Source organism: Spea bombifrons, chromosome 11 (genome assembly GCF_027358695.1).
Source record: "Spea bombifrons isolate aSpeBom1 chromosome 11, aSpeBom1.2.pri, whole genome shotgun sequence".
Taxonomy (NCBI): Eukaryota; Metazoa; Chordata; class Amphibia; order Anura; family Pelobatidae; genus Spea; species Spea bombifrons.
Genome location: NC_071097.1, coordinates 19,196,357 through 19,212,518, shown reverse-complemented (window position 1 = coordinate 19,212,518; position 16,162 = coordinate 19,196,357). Strand labels below are relative to the sequence as shown.

Genomic DNA, 16,162 nt, shown 5'->3' with positions numbered 1-16,162 from the left:
TAAAAAAAATATACAAGCACAGGAAACCCTCAAAGTAAAATTCAGAGGAACGTTAAGTAAGTTCCCTCAACTTAATTTATTGCCATGCAAGGAAAATCTTATTTTTTATTCTCCTCTTTTAAATGATTATTAAAACAATATATATTTATTAAACTTTAACTAATTTGAAACTTTATGTTTAAATAAATTAATAGTTTCATGTTTATTGTATTTAACATTTTGTCTGCTTTTTTCATTTCAAATTAACTTTTGCTTCTAAACTGATAGCACACTGGTGACATCGCTAAGCTAATTTATTTTTCAAATTTATTTTATATTCCTTTTTTTCATTAAAATCTCTTTCTCTGAAAGAAAAAATGTTTTTATTTTGTTTGTTTTTAGAAAAAAGGAGAAACTTTTTCTTAGCTTCCCTGTACTTATCACACTGTGTCCATATTGTACTTCCATTTAAAACAAGGAAACAAATAAACGTCATTGCTTTTTAAATCATCCATGAAAACCCGTACTCCTACTGAGTAGCTCCGTCGCAGAGATCTTCCTGTTGTGGCCCCATATACCAATTATCACAACCCCACGGCTTTGAGCAGGATGAGTCTAATATGCGCTAATACAACATAGCACAAGAGAGTATAAATTGATTTGGATGCTTTTGAAAGACAACTTACCATAGAGCAAGCCATCAAAGGGAAGTTTCTTTGCATTTTAAATGTGTTTATATTGCACACAATATTGTAGTGTAGCACTGATGTTAACTGGTTTGTGCTCCACATTGTTCCATTAATTTTTTTTTTATCTGCTGATCTATAGCTGATCATTTTAGGCAGTCATGTAATATTTTGATTACATTGTAAAATCAAAATGGCTGTTAATGGCGATGCCCATGATGCCCATGTTTGCCTCTATTCACTAAACTCTAAGGGCTTGCAAGTTGGCTAAAAATGTGAATTTGCTTTCCCACACATGCATCAGTTCACTAAAGCTAACTAATGTGAACTTTAAAAAAAAGTTCACAAAATTCCCCCCTTTTTTGTTGTGTTTTTAATTTGAAAAAACTACAGGGTGGTGGGACTGGAAAATATATGCCATGAATTGGAATAGTAATGCACCTCCCTATTCCCCAGAGTAGGGGATGGGGACAGGGGGTAAATGTGGGCAATTTGACCCATGTTTTATTATATTGACACCTAGCACAAAAGGAGTGGGGGGAAGGGGGCAATTGTTGCCCTCTCCATATCCACCCTTGGTTAATATTTATTTATTTTAATTTTATTTATATAAATGTTGACTATATTGTGTAGGGGGTCATGTTTCTGGTAAGGATATGCAAGTTCACATTCCCTCACCAGAAACCCTCTCATCACATGCTCTCACATGATCTAATATCATCACATGCTCACATAAGCTAACTCTTAACTCGAGGCAGAGATGGCATAGACAGGCTGTTTCTGCGGCAGATATGGCACAGGCAGGCTGTTTTAGGGATAGGGATGTTACAGACAAGCTGCTTCTGGGGCAAAGATGGCACGAACAAGCTGTTTGGTGGCACCGGTGGAACTGAGGGATGTGTTGCTTGTGCAGTTGGGGTGCCCCGGGGTCCTGTGGGTTTAAGTTATATCCTTAGTGTATCGTATAGGCACATGATCTTGACCACGCAAAGAAATATATGGGGCTGGTGTCTACTTTTCCAGGGCTACTTTTTATTCTCAGTCCAGCCCCGGGATGGAGGAGGTATCTAGGGGACAAAGCAGAGTAAGCTGCAAGAGGGGATGTAGGGTTACTAGATTTTAGGAGTCTAGCTCTGGGCTTGCTAAAATCCTGAATGTTGAACAGTATCTCCCAGGGGCTCAGATATGGCATGTCGTGGACAGATTGTTGGGATGAGCTGGTGATGATCCATTGGTCATAGTACACATTGGTACTAATGTCAGATGTCAGAGTAAATGGCAGATGGGGTGTCCTTAAAAGATTTCAGGACACTAGTGTCACAAACGCACCCTACTCCAAGTGTGTACGTGACTTGGTTCTGGTGGTAAAAGAGTTAAAATTCTGTCTGCCCTAGACCGGAAATAGTGATAAACATAAAAATATCAACCCTTAATACCACCAACAATTAACTATAATGATATGACTAATATCATAACGCTGCCACCACCAAGACAATTTATAAATGAGGTGCCGTGGTCCCCACCGAATTAGACTAAAAACCCACACAATATACTTTAACACAATAATTATGTGATCGGGTAACGTGAGTCTTTACCAGACAAAGGCAGAACTTAATAAAGGGATATTTATTATGAACAAAAAAATAGCCACAGTGCATACAAAAAAAGATGATAAACAGATTATTTACACCAAACAGATAAAAATAAAAAGGAGAAATTACAGAAAACCTAACTACTCACTTGAATGGTAAAGTAACAGTTTTTCTATCCGTAGGGCTCCAGCAAGTAAAGATGGCGACTTACTCAAAATTAGATCTTGGCCCCTAGTAAGCACACTGACCAAATTCCTATCTTTAAATTTATACTTTTTCCAGTTCGTCACAAGTTTCCAAGCCGGGCCAGAGGTGGTATAAGCGGAGGGAAGGTGAACCCATAGGAACCATAAGCAGTGTCGGCATTGTGCTGCCTGGCATGTATGTAATATTTACTTATCCAGAGATAAAACGCCTTCCTGAATTTGTAGTCACCAGGGCCGGACTGGCCCATCGGATACCTGGAAATTTCCCGGTGGGCCGGTCGGTGGCAGACCAACCTTCAAAACAGCCGCTGAGCGGCTGCGAGCGGTATTGAAAGCGGCACCCAGGCCGCCTCCTCCAGCCGCCGGCCACTAATGAAGTTAAGGGGACCGGTGCACACACCGCGCCGCCCAATGGCAGTGCCTCAGCACTTCATCCCACATCTTAAAAGGGGTGGGACGAAGAGCTGAGGCACGACCATTGGGCGGCGCGGTGCGTGAACACTGACCCCCTTAACTTCATGAATGCCGGCCTCCACCCGCTGCGCTCACTAGACACCAGAAGAAGTGGTAAGTTGGGAGGGGGTCTTAAATGGGGGCTTAAGGCTTTTCTGGAGGCAGATTGCCCCATGATATGCCTTTTAACCCCCTTCATGCCACTCTGCCTCTAGAAATAGCTTTTATCCCCCTATATGCCAGTCTGTCCCATGATATGCCTTTTAACCCCCAGAGTGGCATATAGGGGTATAAGGCATTTGTGGAGGCACTGTCCTTTTCACTGTCCGCTGAATACGCTAAGCTACGGCTAGCCACAGCGCCAACGCAGCGGCGTCCCCCTTCTCTCTATAACGCTGGTTCTGTCTGGCGCTGAAGGGGTTAACCCCTGGTGTCCTTGAAGGGGGAAGCGTAGTTTGGCGGGAGTATCCAGTCGGGGTTCGGGAGCGTCCCATCACACACACCCATACACATTCATCGTGTTGATTAACTATTTACCTCCAATAAATGAAATCATCGTTTAAAGGCTCCATTGTGTTTACTCACATCTTAACCCCTTAATGACAAAGCCCGTGCATGTACAAAATGCATTGTTTTCAATGGGTTTAGGGACCGCCTATTGTCCTTAAGGGGTTTAAATATGACAATCAAGCAACAATGGAAGAAATCGGGAAAGAGGCAAATATTTTGTTCACTGCACTGTACATAAATTACACTGCAGCAACTGGGGGACCCGTTTTAATCTGCTCCTGAGTAGCCACATAACTCAAAGTATTCTCTTAGCGCTTGATAAATTTATCTCACCATACAAAATGATAGACTAATTATACAATCCATGTCAGATGTTTGATTGTGTAACAATCTTGTTAGAAAGAAACTACTTGATATAGTAAATGGCAACTGTTATGCAACATTTCCCAAGCATTTCAAGAGAATTTTTCATAATGAAACAGGAAATGCCTCTGAAGGCTGTTACGCCACTGAAAACCAGTGCAACTTTTAAACAGTTTTCACTATGATACAATGTTCTGCAGTAGATTTCTAGGTTTACACGTAGAGATTTCTATTGAAAACATGTTCATATACCCAAGACATTGTTTTGTATGACTAAAGATTGAAAAGAAAAAAACATTGATATAAATTTTACACAGCTAGTGTAAACACAAAATATATACATTAATTTGCCCTTGTTTGGCAACCATCCTATATGCCTGAGATTCTCATCTATTTTGGCAGCCTTAGTGCAAATATTACAAGGCATGCATAACATTTTCAAACTTCAGAGCATGTTGTTTAGAAATCTCCTTTCAGTCTTTTATAACTCCAGGGTTCTCTATTAGCACAGGGAACTCCTTTATGACATCACCAGTAGGGTTCCCTAGTACAGCAATTAGTGGTTCCCCAGTAGGGTTCCTGTGTATAGCAGACCGTTCCCCTGTAGGGTTCGTCTGTATAGTATAGAGAACCCTGCAATTGTTGTTTGCTGTACCCTGAGAGGTCTGTTACTGGGGCTGCAGCATTCACACACATTGTGCGACCAGTCAACAAGCTACTGACCTCCCATTTAATTAACCAATGCAAAATTGCAATGCTTTATATGTGATATACCATGTACGACAAGGAGTTAAAAAATAAAACTGGAGGTGAGGGTAATAAATAAATGACAGTGTCTATAGGGCCCACTTACTCTCACCCTCCATTCCTGGACAACAGTGTCATCTTCTGGTAGTTTCATGTTCAAGAAATGATAGAAGAACCTTGATCAGGAGTTTAATTGATAGACAAGGCAGGCAAAGTGGGATTAACCTTCCATCAAATAACATTTTTTGTGGCTGTTCTGATATTATACCCTTAATCCTATCATGTTTGGTGTATAAATATCTGTTCTGCCTTCAATAAACTGAGTTCTGTTTTACACCTACACTAAGTCTCAGCTAGTGCTTGAGGAATATGAAGGGTTAATCCCTTGAGCAATTATGATTTCAGCAGCAAGGAAAGCTCTACTGCGGAGCTACTCAGTCCGAGTACGGGTCTCTGTCACACCTTATATAATATAAATTTGGAGAGAGTTTTCGTATAACTTGTGAACAACAAAACAAAAAAAATTGCCGTGTAAACCAAAATGTGCGGAGAGTGGTACGTGTCACAACACCGCTCCCACGACCTGTAGTTTTCTGGTGGGAACCTGATGCGGCACTGTATATGTGGAAAACAATATGTGGGCATAAATATAATATTTATAAGTCTTATATAAATTTGTTATGAAAAACAAAAACAGAAAAATGCCTATAATGTATATATAATGTGTGCATGTGTGTCAAACCTCACCTTCAAATTGATAGCTAAAATAATATTTAATTTAATGATTCATAGATTACTTATTTAAATTAAGTTCAGATGAGCTACTGCTGATTTAACATTTGTAAAAAAGGGGAACTTGACACTTTGACACAAATTTCAGAATTACTGAAGCAGAAGTGAACACTCATTGTGATACAAGACTCCAGATGGTCCAAAGTTAGAGACATTACCCAGGCACCTGCTACTTCTGGTTAAGGCCCCCATTAAAAAAATAAATAACATTAACCAAAGAAAACACATTCAGACTTACTGGATTTTGAATAGGCTGCAGCATGTATTTACCAAATGTGGCAACATCATTTATTATGAAAACAAAGACAGCCTAGTTTTCAAAATTTGAAACTTATAGTAAACTATTCTAAATTCTGCGCCTACTAACGCCGCTCCTGCTCCGCCAAATGCCACCGGTCATTCGGAACTCCTGACATGATAAGTCTAGACAATAACATAATAAACATGTATAATAATGTGGGCATGCCTCTAACATCTACCCACCTTCAAACCACATGCCCATACAACGCCATATTCATTCCAAATAAGCCTAAACCAACTCTGCCACTGGCCCTATTATCCTAATGCAGCCTAAAATACTTCCAAGAACAACTAGGGAGGCAGGGAGGGAATCCTCTTCTCTCAGTTTCCCAAAAAAATCACATCTGGCAAGGCTGTGTAATCTAACTCTTTTTCTGCCAATGCATCTCCAGAGGTCTCTGGCTCATAAATGTTAAATATGTATAGGTAAAGTGGCAAGTATTGTGGTCGGGAAACAATTCAGGAAGCATACACAAAGGTTGGCAAAGGGGAGAAATGGGTGCATGACTGGCTTAAGAAATTCAGGCGCCCTTTGCAGGTCACCCCTTGTGGCGTCTCCCATCACCCCTTGAGTTCCTTTGTCCCCCTACTACTACTCCCTACAAGACAGCCCCAGGGCCCAGATTGCATCCACAGGACTTGTCTGAACACCTAGATTGCACACATAAGGACTTGGCCCAGCACCGAGATTGCACGTGTAGGACTTGCCCTGCATCTACAGTTGATATGCATGTGCTTTATATTTATTTCTGTTTATATGTATATGGGCATGCAAAGTGCAGGGCTAGAGGAGAACACCTGTGAGCTGAGCTAGGGAGTGGACCACTAGTAGATCCCTGCAGGTAAGACACATCCCTAAACCTAGTTCTTCTGTGTGGGAATCCTTTTTGGTGTCTTAATGTGTTACTCTACACATGGCTTGGCGTTGCTATATCAGTGCACCTTGCATTTCATGCCTAAATTTCTTTATAGTCCTGACTTGGTCTTATCCTCACTCGCGTGGGCTTTGCTGTTTTGTCTACTTGGTTTTGACTGTGACTCGATCACTGACTTCCATTCTACTCCACTTGTCATGACTTTCAACTTTGTTGACTGACTTTAAAAGAACTCTGCTTGCCCTTTCTGTATGACCTGTATTTGCACTATGTAGGTTTGCCCCTCTAGTCCAAGGTGGTGCAACGATTTCATTTGTGAGAGGCTGATAATTATTATACAATAGTGGCAGGTGACACAGAGATGATTTAGTTGGGGCATTGGAAGACCAGGGTTAAATCCCAATCCTGAGAAGCATGGAATCCTGTGATGCATGGAATCTTGTGATTATTTTACCCATTAACACGCACATGTAGAATAGAGTAGAGTAGAGTAGAGTCAAAGGATCAGCCCACCAACAGATGCTTTATTCCTCTTTTCTCCCACATGAAAGTTGAATATAAATTTACACAAACGGAATTGAGAAACACAAGGACCATATCTCTAGTGAATCTTACACAGCAACTTTTCTCTTCCCTGAGTATTTGTTAACACTTAACTATTATATTTCCTTCCTTTTTTATTTTGCTTCTGTATTGTTTTCTCAGTTCTGTTTCCTACTGTTATGAGAAATGTTCTTTGTCGCTAACTGCTGTTAGCTTGAAGCATTTCTGAATAATGCATGGCCAATTATTCTGATATTTTTAAAATGCAAAATATTAGAGACTGTGTTTATTTTCCATAAAGCTATAATAAAAGTAATATTTTTAAAAAATAGTAAAGTATAAGCCGTATTAAGGTAAATTTAAGGTAAGCAGCGACATTTAAGGTTTGAGTAGTCTAGAATGTTGTTGCAGTCATTTAAAGACAAAATACAGCATACACAAGTATATACAGGTATAACTGTCAATAATACAAATAATACACCTAAAACCAATAATAAGTACCATACTGAGATGCAGAAGTGTTTCAACAAGCAAGCATACATAGTATATAGAAACCAGTAACTAGGGAAAAATATGATAGCTCTTTTCATTTTCATTTTGCTTCTGAGGAATCCCCCATATGCTTTTTGCTGTTCAGTAAGTTTTTGGCTGAACACATCTGCAGACATATATATATATGATTGCGACAGCTCATCTGTTTGTCTCATGTTATTTTGGCCCAATTCCTGTGTTTTACCCCCTCAGCCAAAGGACTACTTTATATTCATTGACTTTCCCAAGGATTTCTGTCGGGTGGGCATTGCTGGCCATAGAGCTGTACGGGCTGTCTGGTGGTTGATGAGATTATACTCCTAATCCTATTATGTTTTGATACTAAATTCTGTCTGTACCCTACACTAAATCTCGCCTAGTGCTTGAGTGAATATGAAGGGTTAATCCCTTGAGCAATTGAGCTTACAGCAGCAAGGAAGATCTCTATGGCGGAGCTACTCAGGCCGAGTACGGGTCTCTGTCACAATGATATGATATATTTTCCACCAGCTTGCTCCAATACTGGCTCACAAACTCTTGTGCGCATGCATGGAAAGTCTTCCTATTGATTTTAAAGAAAGCACTTTCCTATCATTGAGCTTGCTATTTGGCTGCACAGCTCACCTAGTCTGTGCAGAGCTCTCCGATGTGTGTGAGACACTGGATTATCTAATTTGAGGTCGATAATCTAAATAAATGATTACCTGAAGCTCATAGTTTTGTGACACTTTCTGCATGGAATACTTAATTATGAGAATAATGTCTGATTCTGTTCTATCCAGTTTGTCTTAACATTAATGTGCAAGTTATGGACTTCATATATGGTTCCCATTTGATGTCCAGTCAATATGATCAGAATCAGATATTCTCAAATGGCATACTGTTACCAATGTACCAAAGTTACCAATGGCCTTTGTAAACAAGCGCTGTATATCCTCACTAGTCTAATCATGAAAATGATGCCTTACACATTTCTGTTGTACTTATTGGAAATGTGCCAGGATGCTGAGTTCTTGTTGAACGTGATCTACCCCTGGTAATGTGGAACTGTATGCATCTTTAAGGTGTTTGGCATTAGTATAAGGTGTGTGGCATTACTATATATACACCATATGACCAAAAGTATCTGGACACGCCACCAAAATATTGAGTTTTGGTGGTTCAGCCATACTGTTTGCAAACAGGTGAATAAAACATTGGCAGTAGAGTGGGAAAGCAGAAAGTGACTTTAAAGACAGCACTTTGTCACAAGTCAGTTTGTGAAATTTCTGGCCTGCAAGAGCTGCTCGGGTCCACTATAAGTGCCAATACTGTGAAGTGGAAGCATCTAGGAGTAACTAACTGTTGGACCAGAAATCAGTAGACAACATACATTCATGGAGCCGGGCCATTTAGTGCTGAAGCGTGTAGCACGTACAAATCACCTCCTCTGCAGCATCACTCAGAGAAAAATCTTCAACTGGTAGTACATATTAAAAGTGCTACTGTAGGTGCGTAAGAATATATAAGAATTGCGTGTGTGTCATTGAAGGTACTATTTGTTGAAGAGAGCTAAACACTGTACATGCCAAAATACTGTGTCAAGCCATTTATGAAAAATAACTATGGAGCGCATATACATGGGGGAACAAAAATAAATACCAATAGTGTAATATGTAAATCAAATAGTAATTAAATGAGGTGTAAGATCCACTCACAAAAGGGCTGGATACATGAAGCTCATCAAAACGGACTCTGGATACACTTGAATGTAAAATGAAATCTTGGGAGCTGTAAGACCAAGGAGAACCACAATGGTGCAGTATCTTTAAGCCGCAATGGGATAAATCAAAATTGCACTTACATAAATGAAGTGGCACAACTCAGAGAGTGATGTGCAAATGCCAGATAAATGGGATACTGTTTTTATTTTATTTTATTTTGTTTGGTTTATTGTCTCCTGAAGAAGCCGACGTGCTATCGGCGAAACGCGTCGAGACCAATAAAAATTCGATATTTTACAGCTGTCTACCGGAGTATCCCATTTATCTGGCATTTGCACATCACTCTCTGAGTTGTGCCACTTCATTTATGTAAGTGCAATTTTGATTTATTCCAGTGCGGCTGAAAGATACTGCACCATTGTGGTTCTCCTTGGTCTTACAGCTCCCAAGATTTCATTTTACATTCAAGTGTATCCAGAGTCCGTTTTGATGAGCTTCATGTATCCAGCCCTTTTGTGAGTGGATCTTACACCTCATTTAATTACTATTTGATTTACATATTACACTATTGGTATTTATTTTTGTTCCCCCATGTATATGCGCTCCACTGTTTGCTGTTGAACTTCGTTTACACTTTAAGGAAGAGTGTTTGTGGAAGCTGCTTTTAGTGTGGGGAAGTATTCATTTTATTATTATTTCACGTGGAACATTGGTTTTTTCCTGTTTGCACAAGGAAAAATAACTATCCCTGAAACAGTATCATCCATAAAATCAACAAATTCCAAAGGTTTGTTCAATATAACATTTATTTTTGATCATCTGATACGAGAGAAACAACAGTTAAAACTTCAAACAATAAAAATGAAAATGTTAACAAAATAAGGTAATACAGTGACATTATACAATTTGCCAAAATATAAAAGTAAAAAATAAGAAAATATCGAGATAGGAGCTATTTGGACCATCTAATATCTTTATCTATGTACTTTGAGACAAAGCTTATTTGGACCTTTATCCCCTGTAACTTGATGCCCTCCCCATGCAGTCTAGTGGCATGAGGTGTAGAATGATAATAGGTAGTAATGTGACAGAAAAACTTGAGATTTTCAAGATCTAAATATGCATAAGTGAAGAAAGCAGACCACAATCAGAAAGCCCGTTCCCATGTCAAAAAATAAAATAAAAAAACAGCTCCACCTAAAAGTGCTACAGGGGTTACCAAGTGGTGTCTGGGCGTGATGAGCATGACAATCTGTACCCTTTTCATCACACATCTCTGGCACATATACCATATAAAAGTGGTCCATACAATGCTACAGTGCAAGCAAGCAATTGAGATATGTGGCAAAGAAAAGCTAAGATCTCCGCTCCTTCTTAGGTGACCTGCCACCCTTCATAGAGTATTGTCATCACATATATCTCTGTAACTACAGATAACTTTACGCAGCCTGGCCCAAAATAATGCCTGTCCATTGATGTCATCGGGCCAGTCCAGGTAAGTTTTCTTATCCAACAGCTTAGTCAGTCTGTGGTAATATTGCAGCTCTTCTCTAGAGATATTTTCAAGAAATATCAGTATAAGAGAGTCTGTCCTCTGTGCCAGGAGTCTGTAAGTTGCCATTCGCATCTCTAGTGAGCACCAGTGACTCTGTAGATAACTGCGTGTAATAAGGCAGATTGTCCACCTACTCTTACAGATACTGTCTACTACGTTCTCTACGATGTCTCTCCCAATCTCAAAGTCACGATTATGGATACATACCCTAAAAAAAGGTGGCCCATTTTGTTCTAATTTGGGAAGTAGCTGCTCCGCTACCCATTGCTCATCATAAGTGTTATAGGAAACAAAGACGTCATATTGATATTGGCCATTACCCTCTTCTCTCAATCTGTGATTCAGCCAGCACTTAAATTTGTAGGCCAAATACATTGTATACCACCAGATACTTTCATGAAACAGAGTGATGGACATAAAAAGGAATGTGCTGACAAATGTAACTATGAAGATATTAAACTCTGTTTCAAAATTGCAATTTTTTTCTAAGAATGAAACAAGATTTATTTCCATACTTTGTTTTTGAAGAAAACAGGTCTGATAATAAAAATCAATAAACGAAACTTGCTTGTTATACGAGAGCCACTGGTTTAACCACATCAGACGGCAGCTGCAAACAATGCTTGTAGCAGGCAAATAAATGTATTTCAGGTTATTCATCGGAGAAAAAACATTTTCTTTTAGTTCTTCTAATTGTTGATTTTCTATTATTAAGAATGACAGTGATTTCAAGTCTTTAAACATTACATCTGAGCTTAAATAGTCTATTCCTGAGCTGATCAAATGCAAAATGTTTAGGTTAACTAAACCTTGAAATAACTCATCTGAATTTATAAGTGCAGTCTCAACCAACTTTTCTGTGTTTTCCAAGCAAAAATATTCAAGTTTTGTTAAATGGATTAAAGTAGAATTTAATGTAAACATTCCCGTGGTCTGGTCCAACTTTGAGGTAAACTGTAGTTTTTCTAGATTAATGAAATTGCTTAATGCTTGTTCAAATGTCAAACACCTGAAGACAACGTTGTTTACTAACTTTAATTCTTTGACTTTATAAAATGGGAATTCTTCGCAGAAGTCAACGAAAATATGAGTAGCCTCTATGAGTAAACTTTCTAAGTAATAAAACATACTAAAATGTTGTTGTAGAAGTGTAATATACATATCATTAGTTTTTAAAGTAAGTTTCCTTAGAGAACTGGCAATGTGCTTAGACCACCATATCTCTTCCAAATTATATTTAAAAGTCAGAGTGATTTCTTCAAGCTTTTTGAGATCCTCAAATGCCCAGTCGTCAACGGATTCTAATGCATTCTCAAATAGATCGAGTTGTTTCAATGAATAAAGGCCTTCAAAGTCATATTCCCTGATCATGTATATTTGGTTATATTCCAATTTCAAAACTTCCAATTGGTCTAATCCACAAAAGGTGCAGTTTTTGATAGTATGAATTTTGTTGTCGTTTAAAACTAAAACCTTTAGGTTTTTTAGGCATGCAAACTGACCTTGTTTTAATGATTTTATATAGTTGAATGATACATTCAGGTATACAAGCTCCATTTTAGTTGAAGATGTTTCAGAAGGGCAAATGTCCAATTTTGTAATTTGGTTGTTGGATATATTGAGATCCCTGAGATTTTTTAATTTCTTTACTTGTGAGACAGAAACTTTCTGTATTAAATTATAAGATACATCTAACAATCTTAGAGTTGAACATGAACCACTGGATGTATCAATTTCTTTTATATCTGTATTCAGGAGCTGAAATTCTTCTATGTTAAAGAATGATACATATAAACAGATATCCAAATGTCCAAACTGTACATATGGGAAAGAAAGGATGTTAACTTTCTTAATCCCAGAATAAAATAAATTTTCAGCAACCAAACTGTGAATATTGACTTTAAAAAATGACAAACTGGGGAAATTGCACAATGAATTGTTCCCAACATTTGTTATTTGGAAACCATTCAGGCTCAAAAAGCTAATATTTAATCTCACATACTGATTTGCCAAATATGAGTTTTCAAGAAGGCAATCCTCTTTTCTTAGTTCTGTAATCTCATTACCATCAATGAATAAATATTGCAAGGATTTCATTTTTGTTAAATGATGCGTTACCGATGACAAAAAATATATATTATTGCGAGTTAACGTGAGACGCTCTAGCTGGATTAAATTCTCAAATGTGGAATAGTTCAAATCTGAAAAATGGATCCCAGACAATTTGAGCTCTTGCAGATTTTCAAATCCTCCAAGGTCAACTTTTCCAACAATGGAATAATTAAATGCTTTAATCCAAAGTGTAGATAGGTGTGGAAGAACTCCAAAACTTTCAGATAATAGATGTAAAATGCCATATACGTATAAATGTTTCAAATTGGTAAACTGAGAAAAAATTCCAGGTGGAATGGTGCCAGTAAAGAAGTGTAGACAAAGCCAATCAGTTTCCATTGGTACTGCTTGTAGAGAACTCTGTAGATTCAATCTATCCACTGTACAAAATGTTGCAACTGTGAAATTCATTTTCTCAAATCCATAACATTTATTAAACACTAAATATCCATATGTCTCAAAATAGTTTCTCTCCATGACTTCACAGTTTGTTTTATCCATACCGAGACATGGTTGATAAAAGAAGGAAAAACAGACAAGCCACACCAAAGAAAAACTGCTGTTATCCATTCTTCTATACTTTACTGAAGATTCAGGTGTCTGAAGAGTTGTCATAAAAAGCAGTAATGCAATACAATATACATCACATCCGTTTCCTCATTTTGATGGTGAAAACGTAAGGGCAGGGAACACATCACCCACCCCCTCCCCCAGCACCTAAATTTCTCACGCATAGTGTCACTATAACCTATGTATGTAGTATACAGTTTGAAATTGACCACTTACAGTGGTAGTTACAGTAAGGAGTATATCTACTTAAATATACCAAATCAATTTACCTCAAAAGTATGCTTCTTTAACTCTCTTTATCTCTAGTACAGAGCAGATGCTCTGTAAAAGGGTTTGCTATAAATTGCCATGCAAGTTTAGTACTTAATGGATTCATTCCATCATGCTATGCCTGGTGTATTGCTTAAAAGTTTTTTTTTTTTGGTAATGAAAGGGTTAACTGATACTGACAGAGCTACACCTGTCATGTCTTGCTTATGTGGCATGGAAAAGCTTGGACGCATATTTTACCCATTGTATAGGAATATAATGGAGCTATGCAAATCATATATCATATAATATTTTGACTATATAGAATAATATAATATATTGACTATATATATATAATAAAAGGAGAAAATCCAATTAGAATGCAGATGGTGGGGTTCTGTGGTGATCAGAGAATGAGTGAGTGTTGGGTTGAAGTGGGTGTAAAGCAGGATGGAAGTCTTGACAATAATGGAGAGGTTGTTATGGTCCAGAGGTAGATTTTGAAGAGAAAGGAGTGGTGAGTGACACATTATATATTTTCACAGGCTGATATTGTAAAGCATGCATTATTTTTGTTTTCAGTCCCCATAACTAACAAACATACATACTAAAATGCAAACTCACTCTGACACATAGATACATATAAAGTGATGGCAGATAAGAACCATTCGGCCCATGCAGTCTGCCCAACCTCTGAATACTTTCCTTAGTCCCTAGCCTTATCCTATATCTAGCTTAGCCTCATGCCTACCCCATGCTTGATTAAATGTCCTCAGTGTATTAACATCTACCACTTCTGCTGGAAGGCTATTTCATGCATTCACTACCTTTCAGTAAAGTAATATTACCTTTAAACCTTTGCTCCTCTAGCTTAACAATATGTCCTCTTGTGGTAGTATTTCTCCTTTAACCTTTCCTGGTTTTATCCTGTAATCCATGAACCATTTTAGTAGCCCTTTGAACTTTCTCCAACATATCTATATCCTTCTAGAGATGCGGTCTCCAGTGCTGTACACAATACTCTAAGTGAGGTCTCACCAGTGCTCCGTACAATGGCATTGACACTTCCCACTTTCTGCTGCTAATACCTCTCTCTATACAACCAAGCATTCTGCTAGCATTTCCTGCTGCTCTATTGCATTGTCTACCTACCTTTAAATCCTCTGATCCTAAATCCCTTTCCTTGCACGTTGAGGTTAGGACAGTATCAAATATTCTATACTCGGCCCTTGAGATTTTTATACCCTAGATGCATTACTTTGCATTTATCCACATTAAATGCCAGTTGCCAAAGCTCTGACCATTTTTTCAGTTTACCTAAATCATTTGCCATTTGTCTTATGCCTCCAGGAACATCAACCCTGTTGAAAATGTTTGTGTCATCAGCAAAAAAGACATCCCTTACTGCAATATCACTAATACAAATGTTGAAGAGAATTGGTCAAAGTACAGATCCCTGAAGTACCCTACTGGTAACAAGACCTTGCTCCGAATATACGCCATTGACTACAACCCTCTGTCACTCAGCCAATGTCTAATTCATTCAACAATATTCGGATCTAAACTCAGAGATTGCAGTTTATTTCTTCTATGTGGCACAGTGTCAAAAGCCTTACTGAAATCCAGATACGCAATGTCTTCTGGACCACCTTGATCAATTACTTTAGTCACTTTAGTCACCCAATCAAAAAAATCAATAAGATTAGTTTGGTATTATCTTCCTGAGGTAAACGCATGTTGTGTTTGATCTTGAAACCCATGTGACGTCAGATGTTCAACATTCCTATCCTTTAACATAGTTTCCATTAATTTCCCCACTACAGATGTAAGACTTACTGGCCTGTAAATGCCATATGTCTCCTTTCCTGCAGCTCCACTTCTTCCCAAACTTCAACCCAAACGTCTGTTTGCAGAAAACAGCATCTTCATATAGGGCAGGGCTGCTAACGATAATGTAGTAAACACCAGCCTTTGCCAAAGTTTGTGGTAGTATTTTTTTTATATTTTTTTCACGTACATTGTACTTCATGTATGGATTCATAGGTCCTGCTATAAGTCACTGTCACACAACAACCCAATATGGGTTCAGCAACATCTACCAAGTACAGTGATACCGTCCATGTATGGGTTTGTCGGGTTGCTTTGAGAGGTAAAACGCCACATTTTGGAAGTGCACATTTTTTAATTTGGAACTTTGGCATCTGGTCCTTCTGCCTCCATTTGGGACATTTTAGAAGCTGGTCAGTTCAATTTACTCCATCAAATCATTTTTTTTTGTAAATAGACACCACAGAGTATTTCAAATGCTGGTATTTTAACCCATTCCATGCACTATTTTACTACCAGCCTTAGTCAAAATTTGTGGTGGTATTTTTTGTGTTTTTTCCCCACACTTT

The 16,162-nt window shown here is 38.2% G+C and overlaps 1 protein-coding gene across 1 annotated transcript; it reads right to left on the bottom strand.

Annotated features, from left to right (window-relative positions):
- Window positions 1–10,617: 10,617 nt before the first annotated feature.
- Window positions 10,618–13,524, bottom strand: LOC128469393 (toll-like receptor 13). Its single transcript, XM_053451213.1, has one exon. It carries the CDS (start codon window positions 13,515–13,517, stop codon window positions 10,674–10,676), a length of 2,844 nt encoding a protein of 947 aa, XP_053307188.1. The 5' UTR covers window positions 13,518–13,524; the 3' UTR covers window positions 10,618–10,673.
- Window positions 13,525–16,162: the final 2,638 nt, after the last annotated feature.

What these genes read in the sequence shown, in the direction of transcription:
- LOC128469393 (XM_053451213.1), bottom strand. Translation starts at nt 13,517, where the DNA reads ATGGATAACAGCAGTTTTTCTTTGGTGTGGCTTGTCTGTTTTTCCTTC.